Source organism: Rhinatrema bivittatum, chromosome 11 (assembly GCF_901001135.1).
Source record: "Rhinatrema bivittatum chromosome 11, aRhiBiv1.1, whole genome shotgun sequence".
Lineage (NCBI taxonomy): Eukaryota > Metazoa > Chordata > Amphibia > Gymnophiona > Rhinatrematidae > Rhinatrema > Rhinatrema bivittatum.
In genome coordinates, this window is record NC_042625.1 from 55,048,563 (window position 1) to 55,074,368 (window position 25,806).

Genomic DNA, 25,806 nt, shown 5'->3' on the forward strand with positions numbered 1-25,806 from the left:
ACCTATTCTCACACATACAAACCCCAGGAAGACACCCATACATTCTCACACACAGACACACCCTCAGGCAGGCACCCATGCATTCACAAACATACACCCCCAGGCAGACTCCCATTCATACACATGCACACACTAAAGGCAGACCCCTTTTCTTTCTTTTGCCAGCAACCTCGGAGCCTCTCTCATTCCTCTGCTGCCACTGTCACTGATGCCGCATGGCTATTGGGGAGGCGCTGATTGCTGCTTTTGGCACTGAAGCCCATTCTGCTGCCTCCTCTGTGCAGGCCCCGTGGGTTTCCACTTCCTCCATGTTGATCTCGTACATTGTGAGATCCGCATAGAGAAAGGGCTACTCTTGCACATTACCAAAGATTACATGTGCCAATCAGTAAAAAGTAATTTATTTCTTTTTTTTTTACCTTTGCTGTCTGATCTTAGTTTTCTAATCGGTTGGTCACAGGCTTTTTTGTTCCACCTCCCCTTTCTTATTTTTTTGCCAATTCCTTTCATATTGTCTTTTTTTCTATTTCTTTTCTCTCCATCTATCTTCTTGCCTCAAACATTCAGTCAGGTTCTCATTCTCACATGCTTTCTCTCTCTCTCACACACACACAGGCTCTCACTCTCACATGCTCTCTCTCATACAATCATTCATACAGTCTCTCTCTTGCACATGCTGTCTGACTCTCACACACCCAGGCTCTCTCTCACTCCCACATGCTGTCTTGCTCAAGCACAAGCTCTCACTATCACATGCTGTCTCTCTCACACACATACAGGTTCTCACGTGCTGTCTCTGCAAACGTTCAGGTCCTCGGTCCCACACCCAATCTCTCAAAGCACCTCACACGCGCACCCAATCTCTCAACTCACTTCATACACATACTCTACAGGCCCTCAGCCTCTCTCTCACCTCTGGGCCTCCTCTTCACGGGTCGCTGCAGGACGGGCTCTGCAACGGCCCTGATCTTCTCGGGCCGATCCGCGGTGGGGGCCCTGCTACCGGGCCTCCTCCTCTTCTTGCACGCTGTAACAACGCTGCTCCTCTTCTGCACGCGGCTGATGCTCCTCCCCCTTTCTGCCCGTGCGGCTCCGGCAACATTTTCCTTCCGGGGCCGCGTGGGCAGGAAGGAGGAGGAGCATCTGCACGTTTCGATGTGACCTTGTTCTTTGGGCCGTGGTGAGGTGAGCTCCACCATGGTCCTACCGATCTTCCTGCTGTGTCTCCAGCACACAGCACAGCGATTCTTTACTGCTCAGCCGCCAGTGGGATGAGGTCCACCGGCGGCTGCATTGGCTCCCACTTGCCGGTGTGTCACGTGCACCGGGCTTGCACAACACACCGGCCCACTGCAGGCGACAGACTAAAGTGTCGCGACACACACTTTGGAAAGCTCTGGTCTACACATTCTCAGTAAAACTGATCCATGCCTGCTTGTCAAGAGAAAAAGGGATTGTGTTACTACTGACAAAAAATGCCTCATAACCTATTCCCAAAATATTGTCATTGACAATTAGTTAACATAGTCCCTAATTCACATTCTGTTCTGCAAACCACTACAATGGGAAGCATAAGTACAGAATTTTTTAAAACTTTGTAAAAATTAGAAAAAATTTGCTCAGTGCTCCATATTTATTTATGTATTTATTTAAATGTTTTATATACCATCATGCCACAGACAAAATAAATTCTTGAAATTTCAGTTAACTTGTTTAAATCTGTTTTCTAATCGAACAGTGTTTAAGCTAAAGCCACCCAAATTGATGTGACAATGATAAATTATATTTGATTCTTAATTTTACACAAGTCATAAGTCTTCCTTCATGAAGGATGCTATCTAGAGTCAATAAACCTTTGGACTGCCATAAAGACAAGTTAATTTACTACTTATTGAAGAATTATTCCAGAAAGGACCTTCTCTGAATTGACCCCATATATCGACATAATTTTCAAAACAATAAAAGGCTAAGGATTGAATTTTCAAAGGAGTTGCACATATAAAAAAAAATTGCATATGTTGTAGCAATTTTGAAAAGCCCATGTACACGCATAATGTTTTTGAAAATTCAACCCTATGGAGTGAATTTTCAAAGGAATTGTGTGTAAAAGAAGCAGTTTTCAAAAGTCCATTTACATGCGTAAATCCTTTTGAAAATTATCTCTCTAGTGTGTAGAAGAGAGAGCCATAATAATATTTAGATCACTAGTTATTGCAACTTTCAAAATAGGTTCCGTTAGAAGTTGGAACCTGAGTAATTGATGTTCCATACATTTGTAAAGTTAAACATGTTGCTTTGTTCGATGCAGCGGATGTCTCTGGAATTGATTGGATGGTAAGACATGGACGGAGCTTGGCACTATCTGTTGCCATAAACGTTGCTCCCAGAAGGCTCTGCTCACCCAGATTCTTTGATGGTGTTCAAGCAACAACTTTCAACAATGCCACAGCAGATAGGGTAAGGATCATTTCTATACGGTGTCTTCAATATATTATGAAGTAATGTTCTGCACTCCCACCAGCAGATGGAGGCAGAGAACAAACTTTGAGGCACTGCTATATCCAAGTGTGCCACCTGCCAGCTCCTCAGTATTTCTCTGTCTCCAGCAGATGGTGGTGCATACCTGTAGTTCTGAGCTGAGTTTGGATTTCTTGCTCCTCGGGATGCCAGGTTTAGTTTTCTAAACCATCCCTCAAGTAGAGCCGGGCGAATGGGGGGGTTGGATGCCCCCGGCAGTGCTAACCCGAGTGATCCAGGACTCCTGATAGCCAGAGGACTGGCTCTCTCAGCGGCCTGAAGGCTCCCTCTCCATGACCGCGGGTTCAGGGAAGTATCCCCGCTGAAGAAATTATTTTTTCCTGCTTACTTTGTTTTGTTGGGAGGGGAAAAAGAAAAAAGTGCCTTTTTTTTTTCTTCTGTCCCATGGCTCACGGGCTGGATCAGAGAGCCCCAATTTCGATTCTCTGAAGAGGTGGGAGCTAGCAGCCTTTAGTGGAGCCTTCCCCGGGTGGGGAAGGGCCTCCTAAGCAGTGTCTCCGCGGCGGTCCCGGGTCTATTTTTGGGGCGGTGGCCATTTTGTTTTTTCTTTTTCAGCTTCCATGAGGTTCCCTAAAGGTGCTGGGACTGATTTTTGCCAGGGATTCTTTTGGGCAACATCAGTTCTCTAAGGCAGCTCTTGATTCTTCCCGGGGGAAGTGACCTTGGGCCACTGGTGGAACCCTGCAAGGCTTGTGGGTTGTGATCTGCCTATTTGAACACCCTCTCACTTCGTACTACTTGTGCTGTGGGAGGGGTCTTCAGTTAAGGGGTCTAAGCCTCGGAAGGCCGCACGCGGATCGGGTGCCGGCACTGGGTCCCAAAGGTAGGGCTTCGGCGTCTGCTGTTCCCCCTGTGGGAAAAGATTCCCAGGATGACCCTCCTCCGCTGTCTCCTGTGGTGCAGGAACCGAGACTGGAGAACTTGAGAGCCACGGAGTCGGATTCCAGCGGTGATGACGCTGGCCCGGGCGGTTTTTCGCCGGAATTTGTGCTCCTGATGCATAAGGCATTCCTGGCATGGAAGTTTGCGAAGCGCAGATCCCTGGAGGGGAGTGTGGGGGCCTCGAAGCGTCCAATCGTACTTCCCATGCTGCCTTGGTGCGGGAAGATTTGGATGGCTTGGACGACCTGTTGGGGGACAAGGTTCCCCCCTCCCCCAGCGGTGACACCGCTGACGATCAGGGGGAGGTCCCCCTGGACTTGGATGCGGGCGATGGCGACCAGTGTCAGGTGGATCCTGGCTCGGAAGGTGACAATCCCCTCGTGGTGTGGTTGTTCAAGAAGGAGGAGCTGTGGCCCCTTATTCCCCAGGTGCTTGAGGAACTGGGGGTGAAACTCTGTCTGGAAGAATCAGACAGTGACGGCGTGAACCCGGTCCTGGATGGCCTCTGGGAGCCACCTAGCGCTTTCCCCATCCCGAAGAAGATTCAGAAGCTCATCAATCGTGAGTGGGAGTCCCCAGACGCAGGTCTTAAGGTCGGCCGGGCAATGCAAAAGTTATATCCGTTACTTGATGAGCACTTGGAATGCCTTAAGGTCCCTAAGGTGGATGCGGCAGTATCGGCAGTCACTAGGAAAACTACCATCCGAAGACCGCAAGCTGGAATTGCAGCTGAAACACTTGTTCAAAGTCTCCTCGTTGGGCCTTCGGGCGGCGGTGGGCGTGAGCATGATGCAGCGAGCATGTTCTTGTTGGATTCAGAAACTGCAAGAAAGCACGTCCTCGGGTGTCCTGTCCACGTCTCAGGCGGCGGTCGCTTATGTGGCGGATGCTTTATATGACCTGGTGCATGTGCGTCTGCCCGGATCATGGTGTCTTCAGTATCGGCTTAACGGCTGGGCAGGGTGTTCCTGACAACGGACAGGATGTGCAAATTGGAGCAGCAGGTGCGCCTTCTACTGCATCTCCCAATCCCCAGAGTGTGGGATTATCCTCAAGTCCTAGTGTCCATGGCATCAACATTCAAAGAAACTAGTCTCCAGCTTGGAGAAGAGACGGCTGAGGGGGGGATATGATAGAGATGTTTAAAATCATGAGCGGTCTAGAATGGGTAGATGTGAATCGGTTATTTACTCTTTCGGATAATAGAAAGACTAGGGGGCACTCCATGAAGTTACCATGGGGCACATTTAAAACTAATCGGAGAAAGTTCTTTTTTACTTAACGCACAATTAAACTCTGGAACTTGTTGCCAGAGGATGTGGTTAGTGCAGTTAGTAAAGCTGTGTTTAAAAAAGGATTGGATAAGTTCTTGGAGGAGAAGTCCATTACCTGCTATTAAGTTCACTTGGAGAATAGCCACTGCCATTAGCAATGGTAACATGGAATAGACTTAGTTTTTGGGTACTTGCCAGGTTCTTATGGCCTGGATTGGCCAGTGTTGGAAACAGGATGCGGAGCTTGATGGACCTTGGTCTGACCCAGTATGGCATTTTCTTATGTTCTTATGATGCAGTTTGAGCTTTTTTTTTTTCTGCTGTTTGCGTTTATTTTCTGTCTGATGTTTCAATTTTAATTTACTGTTTTATTTTAGTAGCAGTCTTTTATTGCCATGTTTTATGTTCTGTTTTATCTTATGTACTTTATTATGAGCAGTTTAGAACTGTGCTATAGGCCATAAAAGATTTCACTGTCTCTTCGGAGTTGGAATCGCTCCTGGCTAGCTCTAACATTGTCTCTTACTTCCAAGATCTAAATTCTTTGTTGAATGGTGGGAAAGGTTTTGCTTTCCAGTCGTGACTCTATAGCTATACTCGTGTCCCTGGAAGAGAGGGATATTTTTTCTTCACTGTGTGTGCTGTAAATGTGAAATAAATAAGTTAGAGCCACTGGATTAGTGTCCAAAATCAAAGTCTTTAATGTTACGAAAGTCAGATGATCTATGGCACAAAACTTAGTCCTCAGCATCACAGAATATCTCTTCTTATAGTTCTTCCCCTCTATCTGTACAAGTGTCTCTGTTACCAGGGCAAGAGAAATAACTACCCTCCAGGGCATGGCTAAGTGGAGTTCCCAGGTGGGCAGGGTATCCTTTAGTTGGGCAGAAAAACCCCTTCCAGAACTATCTAAAAAATAAGGTGAATTTACTGTCTCTGCAGAGAATCCAAGACCTCTCTCTCCCCAGAGTGAAGACTCCTGATGGGTGTTCTCAATTGTTCTTTACTCTGACGAATCCCTGATGAGAGGGATCCACTCTGGAACAAGCAGATTTAGATGTTCTTTCAGAGGGGCAGCCAAATACTTCCATCCAGATCTTCCCAAAACCGATTTCTTCTTCTTCAAAACCAAGCTAAACACCAGAAGGTACTGGCACCGGGTCGCCCCTTCCTCTGTCTTCACTGAGGTGCAGAAGGGCAGGTCTTCCCTAGTCTGGGACTCCCAGAGAGAGTGTTCCCTTGGCCCTCTCCCCACACAGTATCGAGGGGTCTCACCAGGCTTCTTACAAATTAAAAATCTCTTTAATTAAGCCCAAAAATGAACTCAGGATGTAGACCCTACCCACCAGGGAGTGGAAAAGCAGGGCAGATCCCTGACCTAATTCATAAACTCCCAGCAGGGTTTGCTGGAGTCCTAAGAGCAGACCCAAAAATCCATTTTAGGAAAAAACTCCTAACACCTCCAATAACTTCAAAAGTAACTCAAACTGCCCTCACAGTTCTTGGGAGAGAACTGCTTATAAAACTTCAGAAAGGGGATCGCCATTGCAGCACCCTCAAAGAGAAGGCCATAAAGAATAGTGCCACCCCTTACTCACTAACCTGCACTGCACTTGCTAAACCATGAATTACCCAGGGCTTACTGGTAATGAGACCGGAGGGTCTATTACACACAGATTTAATTTTGAAATGTTTGTGCATACTTCCACGCATTTCCTTTGCACCTGCTTCAAAGCAGATGAAAAGTACGCAGGAACAAAAGTACTGGCTTTCCCCTGCCAGCCCAAGTTTTTAAAAGAAAACTTTGTGGGTAGTTTCCCTTTGAAAATTAGTCTGCAGGTAGCAGTGCTGATTTTGTCAGGTCATGCCAAGTTGCTAGATTGGAACTTTTTTGAACATGCTTCCTTTTCCCCATTGCAGCTAGATTTGAAGACGGAATGGCCTTAACCTTCAATTATGAGGACAATTTTTAAACAGCTTTGGAAATTGCCCTCTCTACGTATTCGGCTTAGATCAATGTTTTTATATATTATGGCTAATTCTGGAGTGCATCTCAATATTTCTTTTGTCATGGCATGCAAAAATTAAAGAGACTTATGTGGGGGGTCTGTGACACTTTTTGAAGATGAAAAGGGGTCCATGTTCCCTGAAAGCTTGGGAACCCTTGCTATAGGTGGTATATAAGTGCCTTAAATAAATCAAATATACAGTTTAAAAAGTGTCTCCTATACATTTCAACCTGACCAACTCTGACTAGTAAAAATGTAAGTGATCAATCCTATCTATAGACTGTTGGCTACTTTTCAGTGGTCAGTGTCAAATAGCTTTGAATCAATAGATAGATAATAGCACCTGATTCAAAAGGAAGGCTATGAGTGGATGGGATTTTGTTTGTACTTTTGCTCTCTTTGTTGCAGATCCCAATTGCAGTGAGTGGCATCCAGGGCATGGGCTTCCTAATGAAGCATCACATTGAAGCTGAAGGTGGAAACCTACCAGCAAAACTTGTCAACCTGTTCATTAAGGTGAGAAATGGGGAATGGGCGATTCAGTATTATACTGATATGAGTATTACAGGTAGAGATGACAGTTTCTTGCCAGAGTATAGGAGAGAATGGGTTTTATTGATGTCTAGAGGGAATGGTCTGAGTATGGGAGGTTTTAATGTTTTTATATATTTTTTTGCTGTATTTGTTGTAAACCACCTTGATCTACTCTTTAACAGGCCGACGGAGCGCACTGTTAACCTGCCCTTGGACGCACGTTTTCCCTTACCCCTTATTCAGTAAGGGGAGGAAAACGTGCGTCCAACCCGCGGCACCTAATAGCACCCTCAACATGCAAATGCATGTTGATGGCCTTATTAGGTATGCCCACGCGATACAGTAAGTAAAATGTGCAGCCAAGCCGCACATTTTACTTTAAGAAATTAGCGCCTATCCAAAGGTAGGTGCTAGTTTCTGCCGGCATCGGGAAAGTGCACAGAAAAGCAGTAAAAACTGCTTTTCTGTGCACCCTCCAACTTAATATCATGGCGATATTAAGTCGGAGGTCCCGAAGAGTAAAAAAAAAGTTTAAAAAAAAATTTTTTTTTTAAATGGGCTGGCAGCTGTCAGGCGGAAAACCGGATGCTCAATTTTACCGGCGTCCGGTTTCCGAGCCCATGGCTGTCAGCGGGCTCGAGAACGGACGCCGGCAAAATTGAGCGTCGGCTGTAAACCCACTGACAGCCGCTGCTCCGGGCTAAAAGGAGGCGCTAGTGTCCCTAGCGCCTCCTTTTGCCCGTTTCTACCGCACCACCTAATTTAAATACTGTATCACGTGCACAGGCGACTGGGTGTTCGTCCGCTGTCCCGCAGACTTTACTGAATCGGCCCGTAAGTTTGGTATGTGCAGTATATAAATATTAAATTATAAACTTGCTTTAAATCTGTATGTAAGCTACTGATCACCCCCAACAAAACAACAATGGGACTCTTCTTGGTTATTATTTTGTTCAAGTTGCACTCTGATAGGCTGGGTAAAAGGAAACTGTGGTGAAACAGGGACTTTATGTGAACTGTGATTCTCTTTCCCTCTGAGATGTATGTTTTCTCCAGAGAGCACATTTCCTGTATACCGTTCGGTCCCAGTGATTTGTTATTCTTTAGTTTGTCAATTTCTTCTATTACAACTTCCTTGTTCATTGTGATTTGATTCAGTTCCTCTGAATCATTACAAAGAATGTTTCTGACATAGGTATCTCCCCAGTACCCTCCTGAGTAAAGACCAAAACGAAGAATTCATTTATTTTTTTCTGCTATGGCCTTGTCTTCCCTAAATGCCCCTTTTACCTTTCGGTAGCTAGTGGTCCAGCTGACTCTCTCACACGATTCTTGCTTCAAATATACTTGAAAACGTTTTATTCTGAATTTTTACCTCTCTGGCAAGCTTCTTTTCAAATTCTCTTTTGGCCTGCCTTATTAGTAACTTGCCAGTGCTTATGCTTTTTCCTTCATTTGGATTAAATTTCCAGTTTTTGAAAGATGTCATTTTGGCTATAATATCCTCTTTAACCTCACCAATTAACCATGCTGGCAGTCATCTGGTCTTCTTTCTTCCTTTTCTAATAGGTGGAATACATGTATTTATTTATTTAAAACCACTTTTATATAGCATGCTCACAGAAAAAATGTCACAGTAGTTTACAATGATATTTATTTATTTTTATTTAGATTTTTATATTCCGCTTTTCACACTTTCGGCACTCAAAGCGGATTACATTCAGGTACTGTAGGTATTTCCCTATCCCCAGAGGGCTTACAATCTCAGGCAGATATGGTCAGATACACAATTAAAACAACTAAAAACATACAAACTACCCAAATTTTCCTGCGCCTATCACTTCATAAGTGACAACAAAATTGAAGGAACCTGGATGGAGATATTAGTTTCTATCACAAAATAACCCACCAACACCAAATGTGTAATCAAGTACACTAATTTGTAAACAAAATATAAACAGCAGTGTACTGGTATTCATTTATAATACACCCTACTGCCAACAAAGTTTGTTGGACCCTCAAATCTTGAGTCAGAATTTATAACAGACTCGTTTGTGATATTGGGTCACATTACTTTTATTTAAATAGCATTTCTATTTTGTTCATATTTTTATATATTTTCCATAAAAACCAACGTCTCAAAAATGCTGATAACCTTCAAATCCTCCAAATGGACTATTATTCCTACAGAATGCTATGACAAAAGAAATACTTTCCAGTCACCAAGGGCTTAGTTTAAAGCATAATACTTAACATCACGGAAGCATCAAGGTTCCAAACGTCAAAGTCCCGACACGGCCATGTTTCGGACCGGAGGTCCTGCTTCAGGGGAATAACTTGATAATTAAATCCAAATCTATATATCGTTTCGTCATCAAAAAGCATTTATCATTCCATCAGCATCTCATCAAAACGGCTGTTTCAGTGCAGAGAACTTTCTTCCCGCGGTCTGCACTCAGACTCGCATAATTTGAAAAATGGCAACAAACCGGAACCCTTTATGGAGCTCCACCGGAAACACAGCTGAAAACGCAGTTCTCAATAAAGATCAATGGCAGGTCCCTCACTCGGGTGTTGTGGTGCATCAAGATAAGTTACCACATGTGATTCTGTGGGTGTGATCTATGTTATTCAATGCCCATGTAATCTGGTATATGTTGGGCGGACCAAAAGAAAAATACGGACTAGGCTTATTGAACACAGGAGCTGCATTAAGACTCTGAAGATCACTGCACCGCTTGTTCAACATTGTGTTAAAGAGAAGCATAGCTTCACTGATCTACGTTGGTCAATCTTGGAACAGGGGCGACAAAACCAGAGAGGAGGTGATGTACAATCTTGGTTGAATCGCCGTGAGCACTATTGGATATTTACCTTGAATACCGTGGACCCATACGGCCTCAATGAAAAAATTAACTGGTATTCTTTGATCTAATCCACAAGTGCAAAAGTGATATTCTGAATTGTTTAAATTGCAATGACACCCTGGGGGCTTTCCTTCCCAAAATAGGATGTGAAGGAAGACCTGTATGTTTCTATTAGGTGGGCAAGTGGACTTGATCGAGGACTTTCATCTGATTGGACCGCGATGATGTTTAGGGGCATGTGCGTTAAGATAGGATGTGATAGACCTGCTTGTGGTTGTACTCCATATAGAGGAGAGGACTTTATTTATTTATTGCTGTTTATATTTTGATATTAGTTTCTAACCAGCGCCTTGCTAAACTCACGTTTGAATAGCCATGTCTTGAAATTTGTTTGAAAAAATTTTGTAGCAGTGATTTGTAAATGTTCTGGCATTTTGTTCCAAAGAATGGGAGCAGCAACCTAAATGAGCATGACGAATTGCAGGAACTTCAAGCAGTCCCTTATCCTGAGAACGGAGACTTTGTGATGGCGTGTAAATTCTTATTTTATTTATTTATTTATTTTTAATTTTTATATACCGGAATTCCTGTATACAATACAAATCAGTCCGGTTTACAGTAAACGAAAAGATTGCCCCAGTCTGGGAGGTCAGACCGGGGTTGATTACATCGAACATTGAACATTGAAAAATAACATAATAATAAAATAAATAAAATAAATAAAAATAAATAAAATAAAATCTTAGTGCTGCAACAAGCCAAGGTGCTTTCAATATTAGTTATCAGTTTTGTGAAGTAATATCAAAATTTTGTAGTCAAATCTGGCATTAAGGGAAGCCAATGCAAGGCTTCCAAAACTGGAGTAATGTCATCAAACATTTTCTGACCATTTAGCAAGTGGGCAGCTGAGTTCTGTAAAGCTGTAAAGGCCAGAGAAACCCAACAGAAAAGATTTTCAGTAGTTTATGGCTCAAATAAGGGTTTGAAACAAAACCAAACCGTTGCAACTTGAGGTACTGCAAAATAGCAGATGTGTCTTACAATTATTATTAATTATTTATAATTAAAAAGACTTACCCAAGAGAGTGGTATCAGAAAGATGTCAGTGTGTTCGCAGTCTCATGAGCTCTTGCCCTTACAGGGCTACAGCCCCTCTCTTGACTTCACCACTTATTAATTACGTCATTTACCTACTCTCTTCAGGTTTGTCAATTGATATTACGTTTTTATAAAGTGCAAATGTGCCTCCCTTAAAATCCCTAGAAAACCCGTATTTTGTCATCTAACATGCCACAACTAATTATTAAAATCTTATATTTTGTTTTATGCTTATCTCTCAATAGTAGTGCTGTTATGTTTCTTCGCCGTGTTTCATCACTGCTTCAAATGAATCGCCCGACATTGGCCATGTTTCGGCGCACTCCTCGCGCCTGCTTCAGGGGCTACCGTTCCTTCACAAACTCTATTACAAAAACATAAATCTATAAATACCTCTAGAAAAATATCTATATATGTCTCACTCTACTGCGGCATTAGTACTCACGATTCAGTGTGACACAGATCCCTTCTACCGTGTTGCCTTTCAAAAAATGGCGCTCAAACGCTATTCTTCCGTCTCCACCGGATGTCAGCTGTTTTATACCCGAACCTCAAATCCAGAACTAAACTATCCACTACAGAAAGACCGCCCAATCAACTTCCTTATTAAGCCCAGCAGGGGCAATTGTGTTCAATTTAAAAATCCAACGCTGTTCGCGCTGTAGTAAACACAGATTTAAATCCCCTCCCCGCTCATCCTGCTCAATACAGTCCAAGACCGTACTATGTAAAGTTTCAAAAACATGAGATTGTTCAGCGCAATGCTGAACCAATGGAGCTTCCATCCTTCCTCTCTTCAATGCGCTTTTATGCTCTATTAGGCGTGTTTTTAATGCTCTCGTGGTTTTACCCACATAAATGAGCCCGCAAGGACACCAGATGGCATATACAACATTTCGTGAGACACAGGTGGTCACTCTAATAGGTTTAAATTTTTTTAATTTCTCAAGAGGAATTTTTATGTTGGAATGAGCAAGTGGGCACATTGCACACGACCCACACGGGAAATGACCATTCCCTTCCTCAGATCTAATCGCCGAAACTTTAAAGTGTGACCTGACCACCTGATCTTTAATGCTCATTCCTCTTTTGAAGGCTATCAAAGGCTGAGTTATAAACTCATTGTGAACCTGTAATACGTTCCAATGTCGTCTAATGCTCCGCACTATCCCATTCACTCCCATAGAATATGGTAATACACATGTCAACCTATTATTGTTTGTGGATTTTTGTCTCGATTGCAATAGATATTCTCTATGATTCCATCTAGCTCGTTTATAGGCTTTTCGGATTACCCCCAACGGATAACCTCTTTCCATAAAACGCTGACTCATCTCTCCTGCTCTCGATTTATATTCTTGAACTGATGAGCATAGTTTCCTCAGCCTTAAAAATTGGCCGAAAGGAATACTATTGCGCAAAGTTAGAGGATGACAGCTAGAGTATTCTAGTAATGTATTTCGATCCGTTGGTTTCTGAAAAATCGTGAAACAGAATTTATTGTTATCCAAAGAGATCCTTATGTCCAAAAAAGGAATTGAAACATGATCATAATTATAAGTAAACTGCAATGCCTGTTCACAGGAATTTAGCCAAACCATAAACTCTTGGAAAAGGACCTCAGTCCCATGCCACACTATGAAAATGTCGTCGATGAAACGGCGCCATACTATGATATTATTTTTGTATGGAGAAGTCTCTAACCAGTGTGCTTCAAAATGTCCCACATACAGGTTAGCGACACTGGGGGCCATGGTGGCCCCCATTGCCGTGCCACCAACCTGTTGATAATAGCTTTGCTCAAATAGAAAAAAATTTTTTTTCAACGCCAGAGTGGCTAGATCTATAATGAAAGCTATGGGAGGGCGAGTAGATGTTACCTGTGCTGTTAAACTGTCCCTAAGCACCTCTAGTGCCGCATCCTGCGGTATATTTGTGTACAACGACACGATATCTATTGTGGCTAGAAGCACACCGTCTAAAGGGACATCTAAAGTCTCCAAAAATTGTATCAATTGACCTGAATCCCGAACATAAGAGGGCAAAGATGGTACTAAAGGTCTCAAAAACGTATCAACGTATTGAGAGAGTGGCTCCAGAAGCGAACCCTTAGATGAAATAATGGGACGCCCTGGCGGGTGTACCAGATCTTTATGAATCTTTGGAAGGTGGTAAAAGGTTGGTACCCTAGGGTGTTCTACCTTTAAAAACCGGAATTCTCTCTTAGTTAACCAACCTTGCGCAAAAGCGTCTTCCAACAATTCATCAATTGAATCTTTCAACTGTTTGGTAGGATCTGCTTCCAGTTTTTTATAGAACTTCTGGTCAGCCAGCTGTCTCAAAGCTTCCTCTCTATAAAAATCCCGGTTCATTACTACCACTGCACCACCTTTGTCGGCACTTTTAACCACCAGAGATGTATCTCTCTTTATTTCTTGCACCGCTCTCTGCTCTTGTATTGATAAATTCCATTGGCCCTTTTTGATGTTTCTCTGCGTATTATCAATATCTTTTTGCACTAACTTTGCAAAAGTGTGTATAACGGGATCCATATTGCCAGGAGGGCACCAAGTTGATTTTGGATGTACTACCGACTCATCAGCGACAGTTCCTGGTGGCTGTTGGGCAAAAAATAATCGTAATCTAAGATTTCTCAGAAATCTTTGGAAAAATTTATTTATTTCAAAATGATCAAATTGCACTGTAGGTACATAAGTTAAACCTTTTTGTAGTACTTGGATCTGTGCTTGAGTAAGAGGACGTGAGGAGAGATTAATTACTGTGGAGTCGCTGACCTCCCTTTCCCTTGAGAACGGGTCCATCGTTTCTGTGGTCTCTGTCCTACCGGTGGGTCTTGAGTATGAGGATGAAATCTGACCTTGCGGTCTTGCTTTACCTCGGAAAAAGGGACAGCGGATTGCCCACCTGTTGGTATCACATTTTGCCCCCGTGATGTCTCTTCACCAGAAGAGTCATCTGAGCTTAAGTCAAAAGTTTTTTTCTGGCCATACGATCTTTTAACTTGTGGATTCATCCAATAATAAATGGAACCTTTCTTATAATCTTGTTCATCTCGAACAAATTTATTAGCTTTAAACTGCTTCAGTTCTTCTGTAAAATTATTAATCGTATCTTGAAATTCCTTCCATTTATCATCAAAAGTCTCCACATTTTGACTTTTAATTTTTTCAATCATCTCATCATGTTCTTTCTGCAAAGATTCCGCTAATGTTTTAGCTCTTTCTATAACCAACAACATCAAATCAAGAGAACATTTGTTGAGGATTTGATTCCATTTAGTCAAAAAATCCTCATGTTCTACATACAACTTCGGTTCTTTCATTATCCTCAATCCTCTTGGTATTCGTTGCGCTCTACAGTATTCAATCAGGGTGCCATGATGTAAACTGGTTCGTACTAATCTTTTATTCAGACGAACAAGATTTTCCCAACTGTCCCCTTGAATACCTGGCAAGCTCACTGCTGGTGCTGACAAAACTTCAAGCAGATGAGACTGTGAGAAACTGAACGTATCGTCCCAATGCATCGCCATATTTACTTATGGCCAAGAAAATTATATTCTTTTCAAATATCTAACAAATTCAAAATATATGCTGGCTCAAAAACCTCAATTATATTACTATGAAACAAAACCAAACCGTTGCAACTTGAGGTACTGCAAAATAGCAGATGTGTCTTACAATTATTATTAATTATTTATAATTAAAAAGACTTACCCAAGAGAAATTAAAAAATTTAAACCTATTAGAGTGACCACCTGTGTCTCACGAAATGTTGTATATGCCATCTGGTGTCCTTGCGGGCTCATTTATGTGGGTAAAACCACGAGAGCATTAAAAACACGCCTAATAGAGCATACAAGCGCATTGAAGAGAGGAAGGATGGAAGCTCCATTGGTTCAGCATTGCGCTGAACAATCTCATGTTTTTGAAACTTTACATAGTACGGTCTTGGACTGTATTGAGCAGGATGAGCGGGGAGGGGATTTAAATCTGTGTTTACTACAGCGCGAACAGCGTTGGATTTTTAAATTGAACACAATTGCCCCTGCTGGGCTTAATAAGGAAGTTGATTGGGCGGTCTTTCTGTAGTGGATAGTTTAGTTCTGGATTTGAGGTTCGGGTATAAAACAGCTGACATCCGGTGGAGACGGAAGAATAGCGTTTGAGCGCCATTTTTTGAAAGGCAACACGGTAGAAGGGATCTGTGTCACACTGAATCGTGAGTACTAATGCCGCAGTAGAGTGAGACATATATAGATATTTTTCTAGAGGTATTTATAGATTTATGTTTTTGTAATAGAGTTTGTGAAGGAACGGTAGCCCCTGAAGCAGGCGCGAGGAGTGCGCCGAAACATGGCCAATGTCGGGCGATTCATTTGAAGCAGTGATGAAACACGGCGAAGAAACATAACAGCACTACTATTGAGAGATAAGCATAAAACAAAATATAAGATTTTAATAATTAGTTGTGGCATGTTAGATGACAAAATACGGGTTTTCTAGGGATTTTAAGGGAGGCACATTTGCACTTTATAAAAACGTAATATCAATTGACAAACCTGAAGAGAGTAGGTAAATGACGTAATTAATAAGTGGTGAAGTCAAGAGAGGGGCTGTAGCCCTGTAAGGGCAAGAGCTCATGAGACTGCGAACACACTGACATCTTTCTGATACCACTCTCTTGGGTAAGTCTTTTTAATTATAAATAATTAATAATAATTGTAAGACACATCTGCTATTTTGCAGTACCTCAAGTTGCAACGGTTTGGTTTTGTTTCATAGTAATATAATTGAGGTTTTTGAGCCAGCATATATTTTGAATTTGTCAAATAAGGGTTTCACATTTTTTAGTAAAGGAATTTTAAAATAACTGGCATGGATCAGATTTTTTATTTGTGGGCCCATGGACAGTTGAGTATCAATGAGGACACCGTGGAAGAAATCTGAATAGAATGGCCATTGAATTCAATTGTAAAGTTGACAGGAGATTTCTTGTTCTGGATAACATGAGTTCAGATTTTGAGACATTAAGAAACAAGCAATTGTATGACATCCATCGGTTAATAGCATTCAAGTAGGTTTTCACAAATTCAATAGTAATCACCAGAGAATCTTAATAGGGACAAGAAACTGGATGCCATCAGCATAGGTGTAAAAATTCAAGCCCAGACAAGCCATCATCCTACATAATGGTAACAAATAAATGTTAAAAAGCATCGCAGAAAGGGTGTACCTCTGTGGCACCCCTGCCTGGACTTTCTTAGAAATCTTGCTGTCCCAAATAACTTGTTGAGTGCAATCACTCAGCTAAGAAACAAACCAACGCAGTGTTTGACCACTGATCCTAGTCTTTTTTAGCCTACAGGCTAGAATTTTGTGGTTGGTGTCGAAGGCAGCCATCTAAATGAACTAAAAGATAATCTTGGCAGTCATTGAAACCCCGTTGGAGTTTCAATGACGGATGGACTCAGGACCAATGGGTATAGTGTGCTCCTGATAGCAGTTGGAGACGGATCAGATTTCAATCTGACGTCAGCCCTAGTACATATACCCTTGCAGGACGCCATGCTCTTCAGTATTTTCCATCTCCATAGCAGTTCGGGACACTATACACGCTTGCACAGCGTTAGAGTATTCTAACCAAAGAAATCCAAATTAAGAAGAAATCTTACCTCTACAGACGAGCCCCACTCTCCTGCGGTGATACCTGTGGGTCCCTCCTCCAGTTGAGAATTCGAGGTGATTTCTGTGATCCCTCAGAGGTAAGCCTCGGTCTGGCAGCCTGTTCCCGGCGTGGACTTAGCCCCCAACATCGGGCATGGCTGAGAGGCAGCGGGTGCAACTTCGAGCGTGGTGGTGAAGGTACTCCCCTCTACCCCCGCAGCCTGAGACCGCCCGGAACGAGACTGGGGAAACACAGAGACAAGGTAAGGTAGAAAACTTCCTAAAAGCCTCCAGTCTCTGAGGCTGGAAGAGCCGCACAGATCGCCAGCCGGCGTCAGTGCCACTGGGTTGATCATCCCTATCCGGGCTAGACCCCGGTCCGATACGAGGGTCCTCTCAATTAGAGACCCTCCGAGGTGGTCGCCACATTGCTCGCCGTTTTCGCTTGATCATTTTCGCTTGATCACCGTCCTGTCCGCCGATTCGATCCGTGCGCACAGAGGCGAGCAGTGCACACAAAATCACTTGTGCGCACAGCGACGTGCACAAGGGCGCCGGACGCACAGCCACACGCTCATCGGTGCTGGGCGTATAAGTAAACCCCGTGCGCACAGCGGCGCGCGCATCTCTTTGAGCGAGCATCCGACCTATGTGCACAACTTCGGCGCACCCAGAGCACACAACTCAGCCTCCCAGCGTACGCTTGAACGCACAAACCGGAGTTTTTCTGCGCACACAAACCATGGCACCACCGGACAAGAAGCTCAAGGCTCAGGGCCTCTGCCCAGCATGCCACATTAGAGCTGCGCAACACGAAGAGGCCACAGCCCTGTGTCTACAGTGCGAGGAGGCTCTGGATGAACCAGGCCAAGGTCCTCTCCAGCCGGCACTGGCATCCGGATCCAACAGTACACTGGATCTGGCTTCCCCCAGCGGGATCCTCCCTCAAACGGGGCTCTCCCGGGATGCAGCGCCTCTCATTTTAGACTCAGCATCTTCCTTCTAGGTAGAATTCTTCAAAGGCCTATATACCTTTGTCCACATGCAACCGGCGCCCCCGATGATACAACCACAGCCTCCACCAGAGGACCTTAACATCCCAGGGCCCTCTAAACCCAGAGGTGCCCCTCCCACCTCAAAGCCCCAACATAGGGGACACGGACACCTCGGATGAGGATCAAGACTCCCTGGAGGAAGGAGAAATCCCTCCAGGAACGGAAACTTACTGAACCATGAGGCGGTTCTTCGCCATAGACAAGCTTTCAGACCTCGTGGCACGCAGCTTGAAAGAGCTCGCTATCTCAGGTACAAGTGCCACAGGGGAACCGAAGACGAACCCCCTCCTCCAGGGACTCCGTCAGGCCTCCCACCATTTTCCTTTGCTGCAAGCCATCCAATAGCTGATTGGCCTGGAATTGGGACTCTCCGGAGGCCACATTCAAAGGGGGGCGGACCCTGGCAGCCATGTACCCCCTGGACCCCACCGCCAAAGATCTCCTGGCAGTCCCCAAAGTGGATGCCATGGTCTGTGTGGTCGCTAAGCGCACTACCATCCCAGTCGAGGTAGAAGCAATACTCAACAGGAACGAACCAAGATGGCCGCCGAACAGTGAGGGTGTGCGGATCGCAGCTCCTGCCTCGTCATTTTTCCTCCCAGCTAAATCCTAAGAAATCTTTTCCTATTGACGGTAATCTCTGGCGTTTTTCTTTTGCAAAGAAAATGCCGCACACTAAGAGGAAGGCGCGGGTTCGAGAAAATACCTCTACTCCTGATTATTCGAGACAGATGAGGATCGAAGCTGCCTTCGCCCAAACGCCATCTTCAGACCCGGATGTTATGGTTGCTGGGGCTGCGTTGGAGCAGCAGCACAGCCCCCAGACTTTTGAAATATCTCTAAGCCCGGGATATCCAACGACTCCAGACCCGCCTAAGAGAACATCCGACTTAGAGAACGCTACCCAGAGAGGAGATGGAGACTTCCCCTCGGTGAGCCTGGAGGAACCAGGTTCCAGGGAGCGTGGGAAAGAGGCCCAACAACAGCAGGGCCCAGGAGGAGAACTCAAGTCTAGCGGTGAAGGACTTTCGGACGTAGGAGTTGCAGTGAGTAATATTCCTTTCCTCAATACCACTTCTACCTTAGCCCCTTCGTTGGAGGAAATAAAAAACATCTTGATTGTGATGCAAAAATCGATAAATATACTAACGCTGACTGTGAAAGAAGCTATTAACAAAACTATACTAGTAGAAGAAAAAATGAGTATGGTTGAGACAAGAGTGGCAACATTGGAACAAAAAGTAGAAGGGATAGAAAAAATACAAGGGAATCTCATAAGATCGGAGAAAATGTTTCAAAATAAGTTGGAAGCTCAAGAAAATATATCAAAGAGAGCAAATCTACGTTTCTTAAATTTCCCGAAAACGAGACTACAGTCACCTTTGGACTTGCTAAGAAGTTATTTTGTTAATGTTTTAAAATTTTCATCAGAAAATATTCCAGTAATAGCAACTACATATTATCAAGAACAACAAGGTCGTGAGAAAGGGAAATTGAAACCTGAAGAAAATCAAGAGATACCAGAGGAAGAAACTTTGGATATTACAAATTTTCTAGAAAAATCATTTGAAATGGACATTCCATTAAGAGCGACGCTAATTGTACAATTCTCCTCTAGGATAGAAAGAGATAATGTATTAAAATTGTACTTTAGATCCCAAAATGTGAAATTCTTTGGCCAGCCATTACGTGTATTCCCAGACATAGCTAGGATAACTCAAATTAAGCGGAAAAAATTCTTAGAAATGAGGAAAGAAGTGGTAGAAAGAGGGGAACGTTTTTTATTGCGTTTTCCTTGTCGTTGTTTAATTTCTCGTGGTGATGCAAAGTTTATATTTGTAGACCCTGAACAATTACGGAAACATTTAGATATCTCTGTGCAAACCTAGTTAATCCCAAAGTGTTGGAAGTAAGAGTATTTAGTTGGCGTAACCCACTGTTAAATCGGCTATTTTCTTGTTAAAATCATATTTTCCTTAATTGTACTGCTACAATCACCCATGATCTCCCGGTATTTCCTTTATTATACTAATTCAATGTACACAAACCAGGTAACATTTAAAATTTGTTTCTTGTATGTGTTCACATAGGTGAAAGAAAGTGCATTATTTTCTTTTGTAACCTGGATAATATGTGAAACATTGAAATTTCTTGTTTGTTTAAACAAAAATCAATAAAGATATAAATTAAAAAAAAAAAAAAAAAAAGAAGCAATACTCAACGATGCCCAGGACAGACGTCTGGAATCCATCCTCAAACAGTCATTCAACGTTTCAGCTATGTCACTACAGATTGCTGCCTGCTGTGCCATGGTGACACGCACCTGCTTATCTAAGACCAGGAACGCCACCACGCCTGTCGAAGCACTAGAAGCAGCAGTATCATTCCTCACGGATGCGACCTCCGACCTGGTACGCACCACAGCCAGAGGCGTTTCGTCCGTTGTGACAGCCAGAAGACAACTCTGGCTCCGAAGCTGGTCGCCCGACGTGACGTCCAAGATGAGACTCACGAGAATGCCTTTTAAGGGAACCCTCCTATTTGGAAGCGAAATGGAGAAGTTAGCCGACAAATGGGGCGAATCCCCACTACTGCGGCTACCAGAGGACAAGAACAAGAGAGGCCAGCGCCCCTCTCCCCGAACATCTAAGGGCAGGGGATCACAGCGCTTCAAACCGTACAAAAGTACATATCAAACATCTCACCCCGCAGGCAGGGGCCAGTCCTTTCGGAACAAGCACAACAAAAGGGGAGCAGGCTCTGGCCCAGGCCCCAGCCGCACCCCGCAATGAAAATCAGCCGGCCCATCCACAGGAAGAAGCCATAGGGGGCAGACTTGCCCTATTCTACCAAAGATGGTTCGAAATAACTTCGGACAAGTGGGTCCTAACCATCATTCGAGAGGGATATTATCTGGACTTCCACAACATTCCTCCGGACAAATTTGTGAAATCTCCCTGCCACGACCTCTCCAAGAGGACGGCAGTGGAAACCACGCTGACCAAATTGCTCGCCTTAAAGGCCATAACGCCGGTGCCCCCACAACAACAAAATACTGGGCACTATTCCATCTATTTTATCGTTCCCAAGAAAGAGGGTACGTTCTGACCCATCCTGGACCTCAAGTCCGTCAACTGTCACCTGAAAGACCCTCGCTTCCGCATGGAAACCCTACGCTTGGTCATAAGAGCGATACAGCTGGGAGAATTCCTTACTTCTCTGGATCTATCAGAAGCCTACCTGCACATCCCGGTCCACCACGAGCATCAGCGTTTTCTACGCTTCGCGATCCTGGACCATCACTACCCTTCGGGCTAGCCACAGCGCCCCAAACATTCACCAAAATCATGGTGGTAGTGGTGGTGACGCTGAGGAGAGAAGGAATCCTCGTACACCCATATCTGGACGATTGGCTGATCAGGGCAAAATTCCCAGAGGAAAGTCATCAGGCGACTACCAGAGTCAAAACTCTATTGGAGAACCTCGGGTGGGTGGTCAACACGAACAAGAACTGTCTGCAGCCCTCCCAATCTCTGGAATACCTGGGAGTCCGGTTCGACACCAGACAAGACAAGGTCATACTAACTCCTCCAAGGAGAACAAAACTGATGAACCAATTGCGAAACCTGTTAAGCAGTCTTCGCCCCAAGGTGTGGGACTACCTCCAAGTCCTCAGCCTCATGTCATCCACACTGGAAGTGATTCCATGGGCAAGAGCTCACATGCGGCCCCCTACAGCGTTCCCTACTGTCACGATGGAATCCGATGTCCCAGAACTACTCCTTTTGCCTCCAGCTCCCGGAGGAAGTTCGAAACCAGCTACAATGGTGGCTACAAGAAGACCATCTGAACAAGGGAGTAAGGCTATCCCCGCCGACCTGGATCCTTCTCACCATGGATGCGAGCCTACGAGGGTGGGGAGCCCACTGCCAGGAACTGACCCCCCAGGGACAATGGGGCAAGGAAGAGTCGGGATGGAACATCAACCGACTGGAAGCACGGGCAGGCAGACTAGCCTGCCTACGCTTCAGTCACAGACTCCGGGGCAAATCGGTCAGAGTCATGTCAGACAATGGCCTACATCAACTGCCAGGGAGGAACCAGAAGCCAACAGGTGTCCCTGGAAATAGACCTCCTAATGGCGTGGGCGGAATCATACCTACAAGAGATCTCAGCCACCTACATCGCGGGAAAAGACAACGTCACTGCGGATTACCTCAGCAGAGAAAGTCTAGACCCAGGGGAATGGAGGCTGTCGAACACAGCCTTCCAGTTGATAGTAAACCGCTGGGGAACACCAGCCATGGACCTCCTGGCAACCCAGTCAAACGCACAAGTTCCCAACTTCTTCAGCCACAGACGGGAACCACAATCCCAAGGGATCGATGCTCTCGTCCAGACCTGGCCACAGGAAATCCTGCTATACGCCTTCCCACCGTGGCCGCTACTGGGCGGGATCATCCGCAAGATAGAACACCACAGGGGACTAGTACTTCTAGTGGCCCCGCACTGGCCAAGAGGACCGTGGTACGCAGACATGCGAAGACTACTGACAGGGAGCCCTCTCCCTCTACCTCCACACAGGGATCTGCTCCAACAAGGCCTGATCCTCCACAAGGACCTAACTCTATTCTCTCTTACAGTCTGGCCATTGAGAGGACATGCCTGAAGAAGAGCAGATACTCGGGGGCGGTGATTGACACTCTGCTCCGAGCACACAAGTTTTCCACATCTCTAACCTACATACGAATATGGAGGATATTCAAAGCCTGGTGTGAAGACTGCGACATCCTCCCGTGTTCAGTCAAAATTCCCACGATTCTGGAATTCCTGCAGAACGGCTTACAGAAAGGGTTGTCTCTCAACTCCATCAAGGTGCAGGTGGCCGTGTTGGCCTGCTACAGAGCCAAGGTGGGGGGCGGCAGCCTAGCCTCTTATCCAGACGTCTTCCGCTTCCTGAAAGGGGTCAAACAGATCCGACCACCCCTAAAGTGGCCGGTACCTTTATGGAATCTCCTTCAGACCCATCCACGGTCTGTCCCTCCAACTACTAACATTGAAGACTGCATTTCTAGTGGAGTCTGTGCGGCCCGTTGCATCTCCAAGCTTCAAGCACTGTCCTATCGAGAACCGTTCCTCAGGTTCACACTGGGATCCATACAGCTACGCACAGTCCCCTCCTTTCTCCCAAAAGTGGTTTCTCACTTCCATCTAAACCAAACCATCTTGCTGCCATCGCCAGACGAGCATAAGGACTCGGAAGAATCTCGCCGCCTTCGCCACCTTAACGTTGGCAGACTCCTAGTCCAATACCTGGAAAGGACGGAATCAGTATGAAAGACGGACCACCTCTTCGGTCTTCACAGCGGGAAGAAACAAGGGGAAAGCGGCCTTGCGGGCACCCATAGCCCGCTGGATCAAAGAAGTAATCAAGGCGGCCTAGGTAGAGGCAGGCAAGTCCCACCTCTACAAGTCAAGGCCTATTCCACTAGAGCCCTGTCAGTGTCCTGGGCGGAAACCAAGTGGATGTCACCCGCTGAGATCTGTCGGACGGCGACATGGTCCTCCATCCACACCTTCTCTAGGTTCTACTGCCTGGATGTTCATGACAATTGGCCTGGTTGTGATCCATTCCTAGGCACTAATAACAATAGTTTTAGCCATCCTTGATGGACATAATGTGGCCCCCAACTACAATACTTAAAGCCCCTGATCTTCCTCTGGGGCAGGGTAGCACTTAAAAGTGCTTTTTTGGAGTCGTCGAAGCAAGAAAAACATGAGTATATCTGAGGAGAAATTAGACAAATTCCATGACCATGGAAAGTGCGGATGAAAAAATGCTGAGGAGACTTTTGGAAGGCTCATTTGCATGGAAACTACTGCACATGTCCAGTAGGGAAAAAAAAGATTTGAGCTTTGAGAGTCAGCTCTTTGCCTAGTGCCTAGTCAGACCTGCAAGGGGACACCATAAAGGTGTCTGAAGTGGAAGTGACTAATTCTAGGGAATAACCGTTCTGCACAATATCCAGAACCTACTGGTCCGAAGTAATATGGGCCCACTCCCGTAAAACTGCTAGAGATGGCCACCTACTGAGATTAACTGGAAAGAGAAGAGGCTCTCACAAGCTCTCCCTTTGGGGCCTAGGGTTTCATGCCAGGAGAAAAAGGCAGGGCTGCCTGCAGAATAAAAAATGGAGGCTGTCTCCATTGGTGGGCTGCTTCACAGCTTTCCTGCATGCAAAGAGCCTAGTTTTTGCCCTTGTCACGGTCACATTCAGAAGAAAAGGAGCCTGGCATACTGGACACATTCTGGCTCCCACAAGCCCACCTCCCCCATATGTGACATGCCTCTGCTATGAGACTGCAAGGACTACCTGTTCCTCCAGACCAGCCCCCTACCACAGCTGGCAAAGAAAAAAATGCCTCCCGGCCACCCCAAGGGTCAGCTGAAGTCGCTCACCATCACCTTACCATGGAATGGAGTTTGCCCCAACTGGCTAAAGGCTGCACTTTCTTCATCTTTGACACCGGTGAGCTATATAGCCTCAGCTGCAGCACAGCAAACTCCTCTCCTCTCTTCTTTTTTTTTTTTTTTAATTTTACCAATTCTGACAAGTAGAATAAGTAAGGCAGAGAACAGGGAAGGGAAGATCAGAAGGCAAGAGAAGAGATGCCTACCCATGGGACCCTCTCCTGATACCCCCAAAATCCCTGGGGCGCAACCATGCCCAACCAAATCCTGACAGCCACCTACCAGGACCTGCTCAACCAACTGCACAGAGAGCCAGTACCAGAGGCAGCTCTATTATTTATTTAGTTAGACAATATTTTATATACCGTTTGTTGTTTTTTTTTACCGGGGGTAGTCAAAACGGTTTACAGCTTAATACATACATAGTAATAATAAAAACATCACGTAGACAATTAAAATATAACTAACTCGAGCAGAAAACAAAGTAAAAATAATAAAATTAAAGATAAAAGAAATACAAGTAAATAAAAGAAATGAATTAACAGCAAATTAAACTGAGCCCAGATCTCAAGGGTGGTGGGTATAAGAACGCAGGGCAAGGGGCGGGAAAGAGGTCTGAGTTAGTTCTGTGGAAATGTATGAGGTTTCGAGGTGTTACCAGCTAATTGCTTCTGTTAAATGCAGCTTCAAAGAGGTAGGTTTTAGGCTCTTTTTGAATACTTTCTTGCTTTCGATATTTCTTAGGCTATCTGGAATTGAGAAACAATCACAAGAATTGTTGCCCTAGAAGTGGAAGAACCATTTGTACCAGAGATATCAATATAAAAGCTATTGCCCTGGGAGCAAACATCATGAAATTAGCTTTACCAGGAAATTCCTGGAGCCCTAAAACTTTAAGCAAGGAATCCTGCTGCACCAGCTCAGGAAGTGCTATCATCTGCTAGAGACAGAAAATACAGGCAAAAGTGCCTGTTTTGCACTATGCCTTATAGTACTGAAAAAGTTGTGGTTATCTATCACCATCTGCTGGCAAGATGGACGAAATCCATGCAGCTGGACTGGAGAAGCAGGATGACAAAGAATATATGCTACTCCCCTCTCCCCCCATATACAAGAAAAATATTAAAATGTAACCTAAAGTCTAGCAAATGCATGTTTAAAGAGCCAATATTTTATTTTTTGCTTACATTTAGAAGATTTGGTTTTTTTATTGTAAATCATTATAAACAAACTGGGAAAGGGCATGAGGTTGCAGAGGGGTGAGGAAACTGAGGGAAACAAACAGAATTTACTGCTCCAGGGCCATTCTGATAATGGGTGAGAAAACAGTGGTCCTATCAGGTCCCTTTATGTGTGTTTGAAAGTGTTTGATCATTTTAATGCTTTACAT

The 25,806-nt window shown here is 44.7% G+C and overlaps 1 protein-coding gene across 1 annotated transcript in view; it reads left to right on the top strand.

The window, feature by feature from the left end:
- The window catches only part of GCN1 (GCN1 activator of EIF2AK4), a 433,190-nt gene that overhangs the window by 401,596 nt on the left and 5,788 nt on the right, over positions 1-25,806 (top strand). Inside the window, 2 exon segments of the mRNA XM_029571925.1 lie at positions 2,309-2,457; positions 7,112-7,219. Of these exon segments, the coding sequence (XP_029427785.1) occupies positions 2,309-2,457; positions 7,112-7,219 (257 nt within the window).